The sequence below is a fragment of the Aspergillus candidus genome, assembly GCF_002847045.1.
Source record: "Aspergillus candidus strain CBS 102.13 unplaced genomic scaffold BDW47scaffold_40, whole genome shotgun sequence".
In the NCBI taxonomy this organism is placed as follows: domain Eukaryota; kingdom Fungi; phylum Ascomycota; class Eurotiomycetes; order Eurotiales; family Aspergillaceae; genus Aspergillus; species Aspergillus candidus.
Window position 1 is genome coordinate 197,057 of NW_020194045.1, and position 20,632 is coordinate 217,688.

At 49.4% G+C, this 20,632-nt stretch overlaps 5 protein-coding genes across 5 annotated transcripts; 1 reads left to right on the forward strand and 4 right to left on the reverse strand.

Moving 5' to 3' along the window:
• Positions 1-210: 210 nt before the first annotated feature.
• On the reverse strand, positions 211-4,907 carry BDW47DRAFT_133208 (uncharacterized protein; the record flags this gene model as incomplete). Its single annotated transcript, XM_024817781.1, has 8 exons — positions 211-970; positions 1,146-1,244; positions 1,295-1,658; positions 1,710-1,957; positions 2,114-2,263; positions 2,448-2,895; positions 2,926-4,788; positions 4,841-4,907. 8 exons carry the CDS (start codon positions 4,905-4,907, stop codon positions 211-213), a joined length of 3,999 nt encoding a protein of 1,332 aa, XP_024669987.1.
• A 412-nt stretch (positions 4,908-5,319) lies between these two features.
• Positions 5,320-7,319, reverse strand: BDW47DRAFT_119170 (putative MFS sugar transporter; the record flags this gene model as incomplete). The annotated part of the gene is made up of 7 exons (XM_024815319.1): positions 5,320-5,444; positions 5,504-5,734; positions 5,804-6,111; positions 6,204-6,473; positions 6,527-6,788; positions 6,841-7,059; positions 7,109-7,319. The coding sequence occupies 7 exons, from the start codon at positions 7,317-7,319 to the stop codon at positions 5,320-5,322; spliced, it is 1,626 nt and encodes a 541-aa protein (XP_024669988.1).
• A 1,942-nt stretch (positions 7,320-9,261) lies between these two features.
• On the forward strand, positions 9,262-10,773 carry BDW47DRAFT_133213 (uncharacterized protein; the record flags this gene model as incomplete). Its single annotated transcript, XM_024817782.1, has 4 exons — positions 9,262-9,635; positions 9,688-9,723; positions 9,974-10,016; positions 10,148-10,773. The coding sequence occupies 4 exons, from the start codon at positions 9,262-9,264 to the stop codon at positions 10,724-10,726; spliced, it is 1,032 nt and encodes a 343-aa protein (XP_024669989.1). The 3' UTR covers positions 10,727-10,773.
• A 2,566-nt stretch (positions 10,774-13,339) lies between these two features.
• Positions 13,340-14,587, reverse strand: BDW47DRAFT_109549 (uncharacterized protein). Its single transcript, XM_024813489.1, has one exon. The coding sequence runs from the start codon at positions 14,460-14,462 to the stop codon at positions 13,794-13,796; it is 669 nt and encodes a 222-aa protein (XP_024669990.1). The 5' UTR covers positions 14,463-14,587; the 3' UTR covers positions 13,340-13,793.
• Positions 14,588-16,994: 2,407 nt separating this feature from the next.
• BDW47DRAFT_119173 (uncharacterized protein) lies at positions 16,995-18,107 on the reverse strand (the record flags this gene model as incomplete). Its single annotated transcript, XM_024815320.1, has 6 exons — positions 16,995-17,115; positions 17,149-17,310; positions 17,361-17,455; positions 17,521-17,868; positions 17,917-17,930; positions 17,993-18,107. The coding sequence occupies 6 exons, from the start codon at positions 18,105-18,107 to the stop codon at positions 16,995-16,997; spliced, it is 855 nt and encodes a 284-aa protein (XP_024669991.1).
• Between the last annotated feature and the right edge of the window lie 2,525 nt (positions 18,108-20,632).

The window sequence follows — 20,632 nt, forward strand, 5'->3', positions numbered from 1 at the left end:
ATTTAGTAGTACAAGGGAAAGTGCCAGAGTGAACAGGGAGTATATATCTATCGTAGTGTTGCTGGGTAGGGCATGTATGGGTTGATATAGTTTCAATTAAAGTATGTACTGAGATAAATCACTTGCCCAATTCTATACAGTAGCACGTGTCCTACCCTATATACGCCATGCAGCCAGTGATGTTCCCATAAAAACAAGATACCTTCTAAATTATAAGCCCATCAACCAATCGAGCAAAAGTCTCAGCCCACGAATTCCCGCCCCCTCCGCTTCCCAGACCCGCAACCGCTCGATAACTACCCTCACACATGTTGCCCACTCATCTGGCAAACTGACATTCTCCATACCCACCACACCCTGCCGTTTTGCCCTCCAAGCAGCAATCAGACAGAGAGCGTGGTTGAAACGAACCCGACACGCTCCCCACGACCCCGGATGTCGAAAGAACGGTAGCTCAGTCTCAATTCGGTACACTGATAGCTGCAGAGCCTCGCTTGCCTTTTTCCCAATGGGACCGAGCAAATCTTGGTCAAGCGGTACATGGATGCAGAGATATAAGTACGCACGGCAGAGGAGTTCGCGGACTTCGACGTAGCGCTCACGCGCCAGCTTCACCAGTTCAGGTTCGTGGCTGGGGGGCTTTACAAGAAGGGGTTTGTTGAAGTATAATGCGGGAGGCAGACAATCGACCCATTGCTGGAGCTGGTATTCCAGGTCGTGCAGTGTGTCTGATAGTTGGAGAATTCCTGACCGGCTAATAGGGGGACTCAGGACAGTAACTGCGTGGCGCACACGATTTAGAAGTCGACGGAGGGAAATTTCCGCTAAGTAGTAGTATGAGGATAACGTCTCATGGTCCGGTGGCCCTGGGGAGGCGGCGTCGTGGTTGGGAAAATTGGGCAATGAGAACGGGTAGTCCGTCAGGGATAGATCGCAAGGTGGAAGATCGGTCAATTCGTAACGAATTTCGCTGCGAGTCGTGTTAAAGAGTGGATGGTTGGAGGTCGACAGATTTTTACCATTCGGATTTGAGACAGGTCCAGTATAGCCGTTGCTCCAAACCTGGTTCATGTCAATATCTGTGTAGATAGTAGCGGAAAGGTTTAGGACGCTTACTTTCTTCTTGTTCGGATCTGGCAATGGACCCATCACGATGCCTCAAGTGATAAGTCTGCCACAACATCGACGCCGTGCGAAATGCTTTCCATCCTGCAATAGGTTCGATGTTGTATTGATACCACATTCTATCAATGTCTTGTTAGATGCTGGGAAACGACTTGATGCAGAGGCTTACCCAAAAAGACAGAAGCACTGGATTCCCACGACTGACCCGTCCAGATACGCTGATGACATTCGTTTTTGTGCCATTGAGAAGAAGTCCATGGATTCTTTCATGCGGTGTTTTGGCACTTCCAGCGTTAGGTGTCCAGAGGTCGCCTCTCGCGCGTCAGGCTCCGGATAGTTTCCCCATATCGCAGCTAGAGCGAAGACCAGAAGGACCAAGCAGGAAGATACAGACCAGTCAAAGCCGCTTTCCAGTACACGCGCAATACACTCATCCAACTGATCGGCATCAACAATGGGATTCTTGGTGCGGATCCGGGTCATGAATATCAGGCGCAATTCGCAGATGCGATGGGGAGTAACCTTTGGGATATCTACATGGTTTTGATGTTAGCAACAAAAAAGAACTTAAATGTAATGCGTACCTGGGTGATATTGATCATCCTTCTCCGCAAATGCAGTTGGTGGAAATGTGGGTACAGGCTTCTCCGGGGGGAATATTGGCCAGTTTAGGATCATGTCCGATCCTGTGATGGGTGTTTTCAAAGTGTCATTTCTCGATATTGATTCCGGACTCTCGCTGTCCCAGGGTGTTAATGACCGCAGGTGGTCTTCGAGACGACGCTCCTGGCGCTCAAAAGCTTTTAGAATCTTGGAACCCCATGTCTCTATGCTATCCGAGGGTCAGCAACTCAGATTTGACCATGTGCCCAGCACTCTAATCATAGGTCTTACACCGATAGAGGATCCGTCTCTGGATACACACAGGGAACTCCTCGCTTGGTACATTTATCGCACACCGGCCGCGCCGAGTCACATCGAGTCTTACTGAGCCGACAAGCCTCGCACGCCGTCAGCACGCGGGTATGTCTTTTTGTTCCGGACAAGGTGTCCATCATGAGGGTTAGACCTTCGGGAGACCAGATTGTGCGGGGAAAGGATGTGCTCGTTTTTGGTCCCGTGAAATGTGGCTTGGAGACTACGCGCTATTCCACCAATCACCAACCTTGACTTCGCTCCTCGGATTTGAAATTTCTGTGGCCAAGTTTGGGATTTTGAGAAGATTCCAGAAACATTACAATCAAAGCCCTTTCCAATACCTTGTCTGACTCAGAACAAACTTGCCCTTGGAAACGATCTCTTGACTCGAAACTCCGACCAACAACTCATACTCCCCTGCCTCACTCTTCCACTTGCCTTCAATATCGTCCCAAAAACTAGTGGCGTAGGGGTCAATTGTGATATCGACGGCACGCTCTTCACCCGGCTGGAGGAACGTCTTCTGGAACCCGTGCAACTCCTTATCCGGCCGCCCTGTCTCGGGCTGTGGCGCCGCCACGTAAACCTGAAGAACCTCGGAACCAGGAGCATGGCCAGTGTTTCTGATGGAGACTCGCGCCGCAGCTGGCAGGCTGGTAAGACGCGACACTGGGCCCACCTCGACGGTTGGAGATACCTCGAATGTGGTATAGGAAAGCCCATGCCCGAAGGGGAAAAGAGGAGAGCATCGAGTCTTGTCATAGAAGCGATAGCCAACGTAGATATCTTCCCCGTAGAGGACTCGCCCTCCGACACTTCCAAAATTTAGATAGGTTGGATTATGTCTGACATCTGATGGCCACGAGAGAGGTAACTTTCCACTGGGGCTGACATTACCGAAAAGGATATCTGCCACGCCATGTCCAGTTTCGTTTCCCCCGTACCAGGCTTGTAAAATCGCTTGGGCTTGCGGCTCCCACGGCATAGTGACGGGCGTCCCGGAATGATTGACAATGACAGTTTTATTCTTCGCCACAGCAAGTATACTGGAGATGAGTTTGTCCACCCCCGGGGGAAGATCCATGGATGCCCGATCGAATCCCTCTGATTCCCAGTCCGGGTTCAACCCAGTACAGACGATTGCATAATCCGCTTCACTGGCGGCCTTCACAGCAGAATTAAGCATATCATCGGGGGTCAACCGCAGTGAGGCTCCCAGATTGGCTGCACCGCCGCCGAAGTTCACCATTCCCACGGTCTTCATTGTTGTAGTGTTGGCAGAACCGAATTCCAGTCGTATTTTGTAGGATCGCCCATCTTCAAGCATCTTGGATCCACGCTCCTCAACGGTGCCTTTGCCAAAGAACGACGTTCCTTTCGTCTGTTGGCTGGTATTGTCTATAACCAACTCATCGTCCAGATAGAGATTCGCTGTTCCAAACACACTCAGCCCGAAGTCCCAGATTCCCGTCGCGTCAGGGGTGAAATCGCCCACTAATGTCGCCCAAAAGCACTCGCGATTCAGGCCTGGGGCGCGGAAATCCATAAATTGAAAACCGGTGGTGCTGACCGGCTCTATGTGGAGACATTCGCGTCCGACATCCGACACGGGAGAATTGTAAAAATTGATGACCGCATTGCTGAGCAACCTCTCAATAACCGGCATCATCTTGTGTGCATATGCGCCGGTTTCGCAGATGATCTTTGCGTTGGGAACGGCTTCTCGTACAGCTTCGTACAGTGACACGGCATAGTACGGGCGAAGGGAGGCACTGCCTCCACCCGATATAGACGGCGCCATGACGTGCGATCCGATCAGGGCGATGGTCTGCGCATCTTTCTTCAAAGGCAGAAGACCATTATCATTCTTCAACAGTACTATTCCACTGGCGCACACGTCGCGATTCAATGCCCGATCCTCAGGGTAGTCCCTTCCCTTCTCGACTTTCGACACATCGACCTCTGACATGCATTTCACGAACGACAAGACCCTGCGCGCACGCTCGTCTACCGTCGAAGCCTTTACCAATCGGGCCTGTAAAGCCGACTCAAGGTATCGTCCGCGGTACCTCGACACCCCGGGCATCTCTAGATCCATTCCCGCATTCAGGGAATCCACGGTGGAGTAGGTGCCATACCAGTCGCTGATGATCAGAGGATCCCATTCCCACTCAGTTCGCAACAGTCCATTCAACATCTTCTCATTCTCCACTACGTGCTTCCCGTTAATCTTGTTATAACTTGTCATGAGTGCCCCTGGCCTCGCATCGCGGGCGACGATCTGAAATGGCTTCAGATAAATCTCTCTCAAGGCCCGCGGGGTGACCAGAACATCCACAGCCCGTCTCTCATGCTCCTGGTCATTGCACACAAAATGTTTCACGGCAGACACGATTCCCTTGCTCTCGCATCCTCGGATCATCGCTGAGGCAATAATGCCGCTGAGATGTGGGTCTTCGGAAAAGGACTCGAACCCCCGACCACCCAGCGGAGATCGAGGGATGTTGACTGTGGGTCCCAGCCAGCAATGTGCGCCCTTCGAGATGCATTCGTTGGCTAGGAGGACTCCAGCCCTCTCGAGGAGAGGGGCATCCCATGTCGCGGCCAGTGCCGTTCCGCAGGGGAGACAAGCCGCTGGGACACCGGCAAAGAATTTGGTCCCGCGGATTCCATTGGGGCCATCAGTGAGACGAATTGGTGGGACCTGGTGTGAGGGGATAGAGTGCGTATGCCAAAAATCAGCTCCTGTATTATGGGTCAGGGATCGCACAAAATGGCGGGGCTAGAGGACAAGTACCCGAGAGAAGGGCAATCTTGTCTTGCTCAGTCAATTGGGAGAGGACGGTTTCGACATCGAATGGCATGGTTGACTTAGGGGACACAATGGATCTGTAAAAATGTACTGTATCAGTCAATGCCCTTCGACAGCTGCGAACCGCTCACTTATGTCTCATATTTATAGTGTGGGCACCCTACGTCGAGGTCACTCCGGCGACATTTCAGAACAGCAACGGGGAGACTCCCCGACCCCACCCTGGCAGCGTGCATGGCCCATCCTAGCTGAACTTTCGGTAAGACGGGCCTGCTGCAGTTCAATCACGTATCAGGCCTATTCATTGCATGAAAGAAACCATTACATCTACTAGTGAATGGAGTGTACTGGGTAGTATTTTTCTGGTCGCGGGGCTAGCTGCTAAGTCTCATTGCCATCAATGTCCTGTCCACTACTATGATCACATATCCCCCGACTTCGATAGCAGAACTTCTCGTATGTCTTTACACTACATTCCTCTCCTCACGAACCTCGGTATGTGTTACACTCGGTTTATGTTCAGTCCCATGCTCGACCTCTTTGCGGACGACCGCAGCAATTTCATCGGCCTTGTCTCGGTTCTCGAACACTGGGTTTTGGTTAACAACGTTGTCGTAGTACAGCGAGAGAAAATGTCTAATGACTCACAGAATGACAGCTCCTCCAAGGTTCTGCCCGATGTTTCGGGGAAGAAAAGGTATATGAATACCACTTCGAACACCAACCAACAACAATACACCAACAGCCACTTCCAGGCAACTCGCTCTAGCCCGATTGGATTGACGTAGGTGGCAAAGAAAGTAGCTCCACGGCCGAAGAATTGGAACCAGGAGATTCCGCGCGACCTACCAAAGTATGGGAATATTTCGATAAGGTAGGCTGTGGTTTGAACTGTCAGCGAAAACTAGGTAATCGATGTGATGGATGGATGACAAGTGGACAACGAACTATATGTGAGTGCGTTATATCCCAGGTTATACGCGGGTGAGTATAGAAAGATGAAGAGAATTGTCAAAACCGCAGCGGCCTTGACTTGAGTAGTCAAGAAGCGTTCCATCGAGATGGTCCAGGCAATATAGACGCAGAGTAGGGACACAGCGGACGTGAGATACATCGTCCGACGCTTAAGACGGGGGGCAAAAATGGCCAAGGTTGTACCATTGACAAGAGACCAGCAAGCGGTACCAATATTGATCTTCGACTTGACCACGCTGTCCTTGACGTTGACCATGTCGAGGAGGTCGCTCAGGTAGTACCTATGCTCTTTGTCAGCCTAGTCACTTCACTCTAGTATTTTCCCTGTCGCCTTTGGCGATCCATAGGGCGATTGATTGAAAAAGTAGCATACGATGTCAGCGTGTTTCCCGACCACTGCGTGAATAGTCCCAGAAATGCAGTAATAAACAAACGACGCCGCATTCCCGCCGTTCCAAACATATCGCCCCATGTCTGTTTTGCGTCTTGGAGTTCAATTTGGATTGTTCGCTCGATCTGCGCCATCTCTGCTTTGACAAACACTGAATCTCGGTCTCCCTCGGCATGGTACTTCGTCAAGATATCAAAGGCTTCTTCCCGACGGTCGCGGCTTATCAGGTACCTGGGGCTTTCCGGAAGAAAGCTACAAAACAGCGTCAGTGGACATGGCGGAAATAGAAGGTGAAGGGATAATACAGGATGGTACTGATCTGCACCATGGCCGGAGCAATTTGCAACAACGACGGAATCCTCCAAGCCCAGTCAGACGGGATAGTCACGGTTCCCAGACCAACAGCGGCAGCTACAATCTGGCCGATAAAGTATGATGAGTTGAACAAAGAGGTTAGAATAGGTCTTTCCTTTGGATGGCCCAGCTCTCCAATCAGGGCGGATCCGGCGACAATGCAGAATGGAATGCCGAATCCGAGCAGGATACGCGCCACCACATACATCGCAGCTAGACGGTCTTAGTACGTGCAATCGAAAACACTGGGACCAGGTAACCATACTCCCATTTGAGAAACCCTGAATCAATGCACCGACCAGACTGATGCTGGAGCCGAACATAACCGTCCATCGCCGACCGAACTTTTGGTTTACCCATGGAACAAAAGGAAGTGAACAGACAGCACCGAGAGAGTACGCGGCGGCCAAAAAGCCTTTGAGATTCGCTTCAATCTCGTAGACCGGGACACCGTTTTCGACTTCGCCAGTTGGCTTTCCGAAGACTGCATGATTTAGTTAAGGTCGACGTTGGAAAACTCAAGGGTGGGCTACATTTCTGCCAGGTGCCAACGATCTGAACGGTGTTAATGATCTGGGAGTCGAAGCCAGAAGTGATCTCAATCCCCATGCAAGCGGGAAACATGAGAAAATACAATGCCCGGAGGTTGGGTTTTCGATACCACGGGGTACGATCATTGGCGAGTAAGGACTCGAGAACAGGCTCGGAGACGTTCTCTCCTCGTGACTTGGCGATTGCGACCATATTGTTCAAGGATGGCTCTCGTGGTGCTCATCTGAAAGCAAGACCCGAGAAGTAGTCTCGCCGCCGGAGTGTATGGGCGATAAATATACCTCGACGGCGCTCATGATTGCATTGACCATTGTTGCAGAATATCAGCCCGGGCAGAGGCTGGCTCTGTGAACTCGAGCCGCCACCATCACAGGATTCTACCCCGCAATAAGGCCGCCACAATATAACTGACGACGTGAAGATTGAACACACGCGGTGCAAGAAGTGAATTCCTCTTCCGTGTCAAGCTTAGCGTAGTGGCAGCTACATGGGGAGATTCCCCGGCGACATTATAACGTTTGTCGCGTATTATTTAGGTGTCTGCCCCCGCATATATTGATATCGGCTGAATCGACCAATTTACCCAGACCAATAGATGCATCGGGGAGATTCCCCGGTTGGTCAGATGCGAGCTCTTGTGGGGCCTTCCCATCAATGAAACCTGTGACAATCGTCAGTCACAACGGGTTTCCAATTGAGGGCAATACAGGGCCTGGGCTATCTGGTGATATATCCAACATATCTCAATGACCGAGCAATATCTATAAGAAAGTTGACACTTTCTCTTCCATGATCTATACAATCTGCTGCCCTGATGCTTCTAGACCAATGCTATCCGGGTATAGGCAAAGCGCACATTTAGGGTCATGCGATATCCACTACACTGTGACGATCCATGCGGACTTTGTCTTTCTTTCCCCAAATATGGTCATATTTATTCGGCTTGAATTTCCAAAAGTTGCGATCGAGCACGATAGTCACCATAACCAGACCTTTCTCCACTAAAGCCCCTGAAAGAGGCTGCATAATTATGTTAGGCATGGATAGCATCGTAGTACAAAATCAACAGCCACGAGCGCGCTCTCAAGCTATAATATGTAGTACATCGTTGACCAGCGCTCGTCACCATAACGCTATGTGTCCTGTAGACCTGGGCCTGAGACACCCATATCACTGGGTGAGTACTATCCATGACTATACACTTGAAGTCGACTCATTTTACCTCTCTCATGGAAACGTTTGTTTTCTGGATTAATTCCCTAGCCCTTGCATGCGATAGTCGCAGAAATCGGGGTTCGCACTTGTTTGAAGCTTCCTGGACATTAAATTCGGACGGAATTAGATAATGTCTATTGCCTGTTTACTTCACAGATGTGATTGATAACTTCCTTTCGGAGCCTGTAGTAAGAAAACAGCAAACACATTGTTGGGGACCTGTCCTGTGCCTTCAGTATAAATGAGATAAATACTCCATCCACCGCACGTTTGTAACCGGTGCGCTGTCGTTGGTATGCCCTAGAAGGCCTCGAGATGATGGACGACCAATTTGCCTAGGATGCCAACCATGTGAGCATTGTCCTGCTAGATATGTGAGGAATGTAGAAAAAATATATAAAGAAAACAGAAAAGAAAAGAAAAAATGGTCTAGGGAGCCTGTTTTCTTTTTGGACAATGTGACTTCTAAGGGGTGTGTCTTCATTGAGAAAGTGCTATAAACTTACTTTGTTTGGAAAGGTCCGTCGCTAACTGGGATTTCTCCAGTCTTAAAGCGAAGGTATAATTGTCTGCCAACAAAGTAGGATTATCAAATCCATTGTAATGTTAAATTTCATTGGCTATGAATCCAGCCACAGGATACTGGCACCTGTTGTGCTGACATGGGACACCGTACCCTTTATTTTGCGATATTTCCCAAAAGGCAGAACAATGATAATCGATCTAACAATGACCATGGTCTGTATGAACTCAAAAAGACGCCTGGCGTATTTACCTGAAGACCAAACAATGCTTTGTTTAGTCGGTAGTATATAATATTCGTTGTCGGTATGCCGTGAGAAACACTAGTACTCCGAAAAATTCCAGTGACGTCTACAGCCTATAACACCATCTGCTAACAAAGCTACGACCCAGAACTATGTTCTCCTACATCACTATTTGGGAAGAGGGCACCGATCCTGCTACTATGTTTCCCAAGTCCGATAGGTTGACACACCCTAATGTCATTGCCCAGTACTCTGACGATTCAATCCGGTACTTGCTCATACCCGGGGTGGATCATCCGGTGGCAAATCAACTGTCTTTGATGGCATTTATAGAAAACGCCATCACTGCGGAAATTTACAGAACCATCCCACCCAAGGGATCGACGGAAACGGTGGCTGCCCTGACATTTGTTCGAGAGATGTCTCCTGCGCTGACAGGTGGTGTGTGGATACGGTTCCACATCCCACATTTGGTCTGTGCCATGGAAAATGGAGGCATTTTGGGGTGGGCACAAAGCGACATCAGGCATCGGATCCAGCAGATCAAGGACGGAGTATGTATGATATAGGATGTGTAGGTGTTACAAAAAAGTGGCAATCTGGCAAGTATTAGTGTAAGTGTGTCGTATTTTCATAGTGTTAGTAGGTTGCGTGAAGTGTGATTGCGTTTTTAGCTTGTAAAGCAACCTAGGGGCTCTGTTTGGTTTGAAATCGGTATTATGCTACTCGTGTGTTTGAACGACCGTAGTAAGGAGTAGGGAACGGATTGATATCAGACGGTGCACGCCCGAGGCGATGTACATCATAAATCTTGAACCATCAGAAATTTGCGGGTACTAAAAAGGTAAAACAATGCCTTTGTAGGCATTTTGGGAGGAAATTCCTCTTCGCTCTCGCAGGAGCTGTTGTGGAGACTGGCCAACGTAATAGGGAGCAGCTCTAAAAGTGACGTAAAGCGGAACAATAATAACCCATCGTGGTCTCTACATCCGCAGCTTTTAGTTTCCGGCCGGTGCGAACTGAACATATTCTGATTAGCGCGTCTTTGCTTGCCGGTTGATGACTCTAGCCCCTTGCATCATGGAGCTATCCGGGCTTTATACTGAGCTCAATGCATCGCCAAAACTACTTCCAGGCTGCTGCTTGGCTATTTCCAACACGTTACTCACTCACATGACCTCAATCCTCCCCAAACAACCCGCGTTCACCATCTCAGTCGGTAGTGGATCCGGCCTACTCGAAGCGCTTGTAACGTATGCCCATCCGGAAGTATCCGTAGAGGGCGTGGAGGTTGAATCATCCATCAATCGGTATATTGCGGAAGAGCGGATGCATGTTGTCAACGGGGGTTGGGGCGTCTTTCCGGGCGCGCAGCATGCTGCAGCCTGGATGTTTGTTTACCCACGCGACCCGAAATTAATATCAAGGTACATTCATATGTATGGTGATCAAACCGTCGAGATGATACTGTGGCTCGGGCCGCGTGCAGACTGGGCAGATTATGAACCATTCTTCTCTCAATCTTCGTTTTTCGATTTGAGCTTCCCAGTGGATGTTGGACTGGCACCGTATGAATTCCTGGTTATTGCTACACGGGGTGACCATGAGAGAACATAAAGCCTACAACAAACAGTTCGCGGTGATCAGTCTTGGCATAACGATCTATATCCATATATATGTTTCCTCGGCTCTCGAGTCCTGATACTCGGCTCGATGCCATGGGATGACCTGCCTGGTTTTCCTTGATCAGGCTCGGGGACGACGACATTCAGCTACCCATCACCCACAACATTTCAACACCAAGGACGGCCTACTACATGAATCACCTCTTGGCTCTCAACAACGTTTGAACTCCGGAAGCTGCTCATTGAGAATTTTGTTCAACTTCCCTTAGTGATAAGGGCTGCGCGGGGGGAAGATGGGCATGATAGGAAGGCAAAAGATGCACCATAAAGAGAAGACAATGCTTACTACCAGCTACAACATGGTGTCATTGGTTCTTGCGCAGAGTCTTTTGATACAAAGTCGCCAGTCAGTGTGCTGGCTAGCATTTATTGCTTCTGCTTTTGATTAATGTGAACAGACCTGGAACCACAAATTAAGTCTCCTTAAAATTGCGTAAAAGTATCAACAACCTGGGATATCACAGAGTGAAGCTGGATTTCGTCATAATCTTCTTCAGGTGACGGTGGGATGGGAAGTCCGAGTCCAAGCGGGGGAAATTTATACCAACTGCCAGCAGAGTTTCTGCGAACTCCTCTAGCTGTGTTTGATATTTAATGGACCTAAATCACCGTTTACAAGAAGAATCCAGAGTTTGGAACGACATTTGGTGCGCCCAGAGTTGGAGCTTTAGCGAAACCAACTACTTATAGAAACACACGTCTGTTGTCTATGTGAATTACGTCTGAGGGGTCAGACTGGCCTTGTACATATATCATTGGATTCGGCCCTCCGCTTCGGCGTATTAGGTACACCCAGGATTTGAAACAAAGAGCGAAGGTGCAGTAAAGCCAGTGATATTGCGGAGCAGGACCGTGCATCGGCCCCAAAAAGCCATCGCATTTTACCACAAGCCCAAGGTCTTGCGATGTGGGGGTTTCGTCCTCGTCAAGTCATGTAGTGATTCTGTATGTCGAGAGAAAGACGTATCTGAGAGGTGATGACCTCATGTATTGATGGGTTGCCCCTTATGAGAGTAGCCGGGACCTTCAACTAGGTACCATGCTGAGGACACTAGAAAGGTGACTAGCTGATAGGATTTTCAAAAATTCGTTCTTATGGAAGGGGTAACGTTTCTGGGTTATTTTCTAGGGACATCGTCCACCATGTTTTGAGCTCGCAATTGGCGAGCTGCTTTCATTATGCGAGAGGGAGACCGGGTTGTCGGTTTATAGAGCCACAAATCAAGACGCACCGCGGGGCTAGAGATAATAGCCTGTGTGCCACCAAATATCAAACAGTGTAGCTGAGTCACTGGTAAGGGTTCAAAAACAGCATCGCAGGCATGTTGGTTGAACTGTATAGTTAGCCCAGCCTATTAGCAACAACGAAGCGATCAACCTCGGGAGAATTGCTGCAACTGACATTACCATTCCAATACAACTGCTCGGAAGCATCGCGTATGTCGCTATTGAATGAATTCACTGGTAGGGATACTAAATTGGTATCCTCTCTTCGAGACAGAGGTGTGCACTGTGCCGCTGATAGATTCGAAGTTGGACAGTGGCCGCGATCCCCCACGGTCAACATTATGCAGGGCCGTGTCAGGTCTAGATGTTAATACAATTGTAGTGAGTGTACAAAAAGTAATTAATAGTGGTGGTCAATGATATGAGAAATCCGGGGTTCCCTGTCCAGCGTGGCCGAGGGAGGGAGCAAAGCGATCACGGCGGTGGGAATAACTTTGCAACCCATCTTTCCCACCCACACTTTCCTGTCCTGTTTGGTAAAGTGCTAGGATAAGGTGACATACATCCGAATAATCGACTTCTACTTAATCCCACTGGAGGGGAAATCACTGCCACTGCAACAAAAAACAGAATCGGTATTTGGTTAGGCTGGATATGTTGATACCTCCATTGGGAGAATGGGGATATATGTTTTCCATGTCAAGCAGGAGACCAAGATAACAAATCACGCACGGCATATACAACACGCAAAAAGTCATGTCGAGATGTCATTGCCGGCGCGCTGCCAGACGTATCGTTCGGCAGTAGGCATTCATCACAAATAGTCCGAGTGGCATGCATAGTCATATTTCCGTGGCAGGGCCATGAAGACGGTAGATATAACCTTGTTTGTCTCACATTGACTTGATGTGGCTGTATGGGTTTCAGAATGGTCCAGCAGTGCCAGTGGAATTGTTCCCTTCAGAAACCCAAGCATTAAACGCTTGGGAAGGGAAGTGTGGGAGAACTAATGAGAATGGTCGAAATATTGATAAAATCGATGACTTAATGAACTCAATAAACCAAATGAGCAGTTTATGTAGGAAAACATTGCAAGTCAGTGGATGTTAGCCCATTACATGTCTCACTCTCCCACAGTAAATACCTCAAGATGACAATCCAAGTGACTTGTTGCCAACTCAAGGGTTTCTTGACTCATGTCAGGGATCCCCTGTAAACGAAAAGAACGACAATAACAACTTAATAAAGATCAAATTGAGAGCAAATGAGATAACAGTAGACCACAAATTTGATCATGTCAGCTTTGGACGGTGTACCAAGAACACCCCACTCTTGTCATGTTTCCGTGGATTTGGTGGCGCTTGATACTCAAAGCCAAGTTGTGCTAACCTTCTGCTAGAGTCGATCGCCCCTTGCGACTGACAGTGTTGCATCTGCTGAAGCTTATGCAGTGCTATTCTCCACAAAAGCAGCCCCAGCAACGGACCCGATGGTCATGATGTCCAATGTAGTAGGCAACAGGGTATTGAAGAGCACGTAAATCCATCTGCAGGTGTAGGTCAACGAAAAAGCAGACTGTAATGAATATTGCTATGAAGCGAGTGTTGAACTCAATCGATATTAGAAGAAAAGAAAGAAAGAAAATTAAAAATCCCTAAATACAAAAGAATGATCATCAAAACTGATTACATGAATCGTCATCCAGACCCATTAGGCTGCCGAACAGGCAGCAGATTAGTACGTCGTCACTCATTATATCCCTCGCATTTCCCTCAGCAAGTATATTCGATCGCCCATCCGGTGTAGCTGTTCTGTTCGATATAGACCTCGTCATTTTTCACCAGCTCCACGCGGAGATTCCGCGCCTGCTGGCAGTCCATGCTGCCCACCACCGCCTCGTGGCCTTCCTCCAAGTCCGGCCAGAATGAGAATTCCGCCTGTCCGACTCTCTCCGCGTTCTCGCCCACACTGTACACATCCACCAGGGCGTTGCTGCCAGCCCGGAACGTCCGCTTGCTCTTTTCGGGCACGACCCATGTGAGCGTGCATTCTTTGGCTTCCTGGGGCAAGTCGAAGGCCATGGTCTGCTGCTGTTCTTCGGTCGCCGACTTCAGGATGTGAAAATTCGGGGTCGAGACGGGCGGCTTGCCCTCCTGCAGGGTTTTCATCTTGGGCTGGAAGACCTGGGTCTTCTTTCCGGGCTGGCAGGTCTCGGGTTCCTCAGGTTGTGGTTTGTTATCCGGGCACCCTTCCTTCATGGCGCAAGGGTCAACCGAGCAACAGCCTCGGAAGTCATTGATGTAGCAGACGTAGTAGGCGGTGCCGACGGGGCACTGGGTGTCGTCGCGGGCACTCAATGAGGAACCCGAGTAGGCGGGGAGAGCAGTAGCCACCGACAGGAGGCCTGCGGCTGCGGTGAGTAGAGGGAAGCGAGAAAACATTATGATTATTGTCGGAATTAATTTAATAGATAATATCGTGATTCAGGAGACGTTATCGCGTTGCGGGGGCGAGATAGGTGTGTGGAGGGATGGAGAATTGATGTCTTGAGTTGCGGACATATCCACCGTGCAAGCTGCGGTCTTATTTATGTTTCCCTAAACCGAGCCGGTATGGTCTAAATATGGGACGCAAGGCATTGCGCCCCAGTAAGGACGTCCAGCCAAGAGAACACTTCCCTTAGTGCGGCCCCAAAGTAAGATCATCGCCCTGCAGGTGGGGCGAAGCCACCGCCCAGCGAATCTCTAGGTGCCCTGTCTTAAAAGTTGGCGTTGCCAAGATGGTACTATCACACTCGCGCGTTGGGATACTGCCATTTTCGTACGGTCGGAGGTGATACCTCAACACGTCTTTCGCTCATGGCTCGTTCTCACCCCCGAGCGGGCATTAGGCAATCCATATGCGCCTCCACCACGTTCGTTCCGAGTTCCGACCCCGTATAGCAGGGCTAATCGCTCACGGGCAACAGACGTAGCCGCACTCCGATGAACGCATCAACGCGTTGGTGTCAGACCAACACATCGAGATCCCATGTCTCAAGTATTTTGGGGAAATCCCGCAGCCCGCTGTTGGGTCTTCATTGCACTAGCCAGAAATAGCGCAAACAAAAGCCGAATGTCAGATTCCGCCCTTTAATGCACGATCCTACGGTCGAATCTCCGATGACACACATGCTCGATGACTGACAAGGGATCGCCCGACGTACGTGAAATGGGATAGCGGTAGCTGTATACGCATTATCCGTATATCCGTTGGCCTGGTTCAATATATTGATAACGGCCTGATTATAAGGGGCTTTTTCATGAGCAGACAGACGGCGTCTGACGAGGCTGCACATACGAGTCGAAGTCATCTTAGCCCAGTTGTTGGGATGCATTCACCGCTTCATTCACAGTCCAGGTGGATCTGTGGCATAGCTTCTGTTTTGTTGGCTTTTCCTAAGGAAGGTTGATGGCGTTGAAACCACCAGAAGTTGTGGAGGCTTGTATGAATTGTCATCGGATATGCTAATTTGATGCCACAACGCGATAAAAATAGTCCCAGATTGGTAGTCATGTGACAGATCACGTGCAATCAGTTCTCCCAATGAATACAGTCGATCTGAGGCTACTGCTTGACTTTGGACCTCCTTGAGAGTAGTTCAAATGCACGGAGGCAAGAATGCATCCGTTCTACCAAATCCGCGTTACAACTACCACGTCAGACTCCTCACGGTTGCTGATCATATATTATGCGTTGTAACTATAATATCATCCACTAGGAACCAAGTAGAGCTACATCCAGATGGTCCGTGTTATGGATAATAAGCTGGATGCTGACCATTCAATTTGTGAACAGAGCAGAGTTGTGGCACGAAAGAATAAGGAAGGATAGTCCAGCCCCTTGGTTACGGTGCTGCCATATAGAACACTGCAGGAGACTTACAGCTCCAGCAGACCCTGTTTGAAGGCAACGGGGACGCAGCCCCGAGACACGAAAGATGTGGAGGCGAATTGAAAAGCGTGCAGCTGCCATAAGGCTGTAGACTGCATTTGATGGGTAGTAACAGTCGCACGGGCCAAGACGCTTTATAGGCTAGATCTTGGGTTTCAGGCGACCCATAATGGCCGTGCCATGATAGATTCCCAGCTCATCAAATCTATATATAGCTTTCCAAGCTTGGCAGACATTATTCAACTCGGGATACCGCATAGACATCAGAAAGGAAGCCAGAATATCTGTTCTTCGTGGACATACACCTTACAAGTCCGCGTGAGATTCATGATCCTCAGGAGAACCGCAGTAGGGGGAGTAACTTCTCAATACCAAAACTGGGTACACTGTGCTGAGCGAGGCCAGTGCACAGGGGCTGGTTCATCCCAATCCACAGCAATGCCTTTCACCTACACTCTCAATCTTCTACACTACTACAAACCCTGAGAATAGTCAACGGCCGTACTCGCATAATCACTGCATTCAAATAACAAACGAGATATTTGATATAACTAGTCAATATTTCAGTTGATTGGCAACCATTCAATAACTAACATGTCCTACAGATGTTGATATATTGAAGGAGTGATGATAATAAAATGTTTCTAGGTTTATCAATATTCAAGCGAGATATCATCTTTGTTCCATGACAATGAGATAAAGAATACTGTGATAACTCTCTGATAAACAGCAACAACTACATCACCGCGCTTGTTGATCAGGTTCATATCATTGAACCATAGTATTGGTGGAGGGGCCCCCAGATCAAGAATAGATATTACGACTCTACTCGCTAATTCATGGACTGATGAAATGCAATCTAAACAAACAACCACATTCCATCACATGACATACCCATGGGCCTAATATGAAAGCACTGGTCTAAAATACTACCATCTTTGAGAAACAAGATTACAGTATTATCTAGGATATATCTGGTGCAAGAATGTCATTGAGCAACTCAATGTGTTATGTGCAGGAAAGACCATCGGATTTCTACATCATTCCTTGAGCTCCGCCTCGATAATGCCCTGCCCATCACCCGGAGGCGACCAGAACTTCACTACTCGGAAACTGGCCAACTCCAACAGACGTGTCCACTGGGCCTGCGACCGCTCCATGCTGTTGCAGAAAATTAGCATCTCCTAGTCCCACATGGCCTGCAGCATGGCGCAGTCGCGGTCCGCCAGGACAAACTCCTCGATGATCAGCTTCGAGTAACCCGCCTGCATGGCGCCCGCCAGCTGCCGTAGAATGCGCTGGTTGTCTTCGTCGGACCAATCGTGGAGGATGAATTTCATGTAGTAGATACGGCTCCTGGTTCGCGTGATCTTTTATCCTGTGGTCTCTCTGGAAAGGTCTTGCACGTACCCTGGATTGGCTGCGGTTTGAACAGGTCGAAGGCAAATTTCTCAATCCGCGTCGCATCTACTGTACTTTCTTCGAGAATACGCAGCAAATCCTTAAGTATCAGATGTCCTTCCCCCGCAGGGAACTTAGCTGCAAATGACCCCGCCCACCGGCAACGTCCACCATGAGGACAGCGTCATCCCCTTCGGTGCAGGCGCCATCAAACAGGCGCTCCTGCACTGGAAACCACTTTAACCAACTAGACCTCGAACCTCGATCGCCCTCCATGAAGGTGTTGCAGCTTTCCATATAGTCTGGGTGTTCCGGAATCCAGTCCCAGATCACCTTGTCCGTGCGTTCGACGAACTGCAGCGCCCCGGTGGTGGCGCCCTCGGGATTGTGGAAATCAGTGCGGCGCAGGAATTCGGGAACCTTGGCAAGCATCGGCATCTCAACATCGAATATGAACTTCATCATAGCGATGCTCAACCGATCTGTCATCTGTCGGGTCATGCCCGTCGGGGCCTAGGTGCGCTCTCCGCATTCTGAGACATAGCCGATGCCAGCTAAGACACGCAAGACACGTTCTATCCGAGCCGAAGAGGGCCAGAAGCTGCCAATATATCTCCAAAGTTCGGTGAATACGTACCGGCAAGGATGGAGCTTGCTAGCCTGGTTGCTGCCAACTCGGCGAGTAGCACTGGGCGATTGCGCTCGGTAAGAGTGACAAAGATATCCATGTTAATAGCAATGCGCACACACATCGCTTGGGTTGGCTATATTGGGCCAAAACGGCCATTACTCAGGGCATGATTCCTGCATTTTTGGTGACTTAAGTTTACAGCTGGTCCTATAGATGGTTGATTGCATCGGGAGCGACGAGATCAGACATGACGGTAGTCGGTGGAGAGACGGGGAAGAGATAAATCTACAAAGTCATGGATGATAGTAAGATATAGATGAAAGGGGGCGAGTTATGATCGACGGAGATCACAGTGGGCGGCGCGGTCATTTCTGACTATTCGAGGGCCGGTTCATAGGACTTCCGGCCCTTGCCGTCCTAGCAGGCATAAAAGTACAACTTTGGCTCCCGTCCCCACCTTGGGGTCACAGGGGGGTCTGGGGTGAATACGTAGTAGACGTTTTGGACATACAACTGATCGTGTTGACGACCAGTTTAAATCAGAGTGGCGTGGAAAGTGGAGAAGTAGGTGGACGGGGGACACTGCCAGTTTATACCCGCCAGGCTTCGGTGGGTTTAGTCCACGACGCTTTACCAATGCCACTCTCATGGCGCCCCAACCCATCGCGCGGGTCTGAGCTAGGGCATGAAGGACATTCTAGGGGGACAAATCTATGACAACCGATTCGATGGATCGATTTCTGGCACCGCGCTTTAGTTGCTCTCATAATCCCCCGGTCCCTTCCCGTCATTTGCTGTGCCGCTTGGACCAATTCAGCCACTAAATTTGGACCCGTGTGTGATGTTTGTGACATAGGGTGATGACAATACGGAGTGGCATGGGGTGGCTTCCCCTATAGCCTGGAATAATGTGCCAGGGGTACTATCAGGAATGACTGGTTGTACTAGATAATTCTCTCCGCTCTCTCCGCGAAACGCTTTTAAAACCACGGTATGAATTAACTAGAAGCTTGTCGGGCGTGCCCTGGCCCTATTACCCATGATAATGAAGCCCAAAGCAGTTGCTATCACAGCTATCTCATGGTCATTTGGTAGCGTGGCTATCCTGGTCGTTGGCGTGCGCTCATATACTCGTGTCTTTGCCTTGCGCAGAGCCGCTTGGGATGATTTTTTATTGCACTGTCGTTGACTAGCGCCATAGTATGCTCCTCGCTGGCTCTCGTCAGTGTCTATTATGGTCTGGGACGGCAAATAAGCGACATTTATAACCCAGACCGGCGGATGAAGGCATTCAAATACACCGTCACTGCGCCCAATTTCTCTCTTGTCAGCACTACGGCGGGAAAGATCAGTGTCACCGTTTGCTTGCTACGTCTCATGGGCCAGGCAGCAACGGCGCCACGTCGATGGTTTCTTTGAATCCTCGTGGTTCTGTGCGATGTGTGGAATATAATGGCTATCTTCGTTATCATCGGATTTTGCCGACCGGTGGAGCGCATCTGGAATCAGAACGTGCCTGGGGAGTATTTTAGCTTGCGGTTCCAATTGACTGTGGGGTCTTCCCAGGCGGCCTTCAACGCATTCAACGATCTAGCCCTGGCCGTGTCCCCAGCCTTTATCTTCTAGCGTGTCCATCTCCGCACCAAAATGAAGATCGCCATCATCGCGGTCATGGGGGCCGGAATATTGTACGTATACTTGTTATTGCAAAAGTGGACTTGGTTGACTTTCTATCCAGAGCAGCGGCTGCCACGCTAGTCAAGTGCGTTCTTTTGAGGAATTTACCAGCTCACGCAGTTATTACCTATGAGTTGCCTGGACGGCACCAAAGAGGGTTGATAGCTGACCAAGTTAGGGTCCTGGGCTGACATCACGACCTGGTACACATAAGTCTCTCTCGCGTTGCTCTCTATTCAAACGCTGACAGTTGCTAGAATTGAGTTATTCAGATATCCCTCTTGCACTTATCTGTTATAATTGCTTGTTTACTAAATAACAGATGTACATCATCATTATCTGCGCCACATTTCCCACCCTCCGACAGTCATACATGGCCGTACTGCACCGCTCACACAAGAGCTCTGCCTATTCAGGATCCTACGATCCTCACCCATTAGAGAAGTCTATCCCCCTCATGCGTTGTCCGATTGACGCCTCGTTACTGGAGACCCGCGCCGACAGTGACCCATTCCTCGCTTTTGGCCCACATTCGAGCGAGGACCAGATAATTGCACCCAGTGCCCTAGGATGGTCAGGAATTTAAAAGACTACTGGAGTTTACATTTTCCAGGAGAGAAAGCCACCATCAAAGTGAAGTGGTGAACCATTTCCACTGGCAAATGTACCCCGTGTGCAAGGCGAAGGCCGGGTGTATATGAGGAATGACTACATCTGATATCGCACCTATCTTCGTAAATATCTCGTTCTAGAATTAAGATTTTAGATACCTGGGTCCTCGTTGGTTCTATGACACTCAAAGCGTCCATTTTGAGTAATCATTCGGTGGGTCTCTCGATTGCAATCATGTATAACAACAAAAAGTCCTTGTCGGCAACTGCGCCCTGTTGGAATGATCACATATGTACATGACCCATAATGTCACTCGCGACTTATAGTACTCATCGCAATCAAAAGATTCTGCTACCT

Excerpts from the sequence above, each read along its gene's own strand:
- BDW47DRAFT_109549 (XM_024813489.1), bottom strand. The coding sequence starts at position 14,462 with ATGTTTTCTCGCTTCCCTCTACTCACCGCAGCCGCAGGCCTCCTGTCG.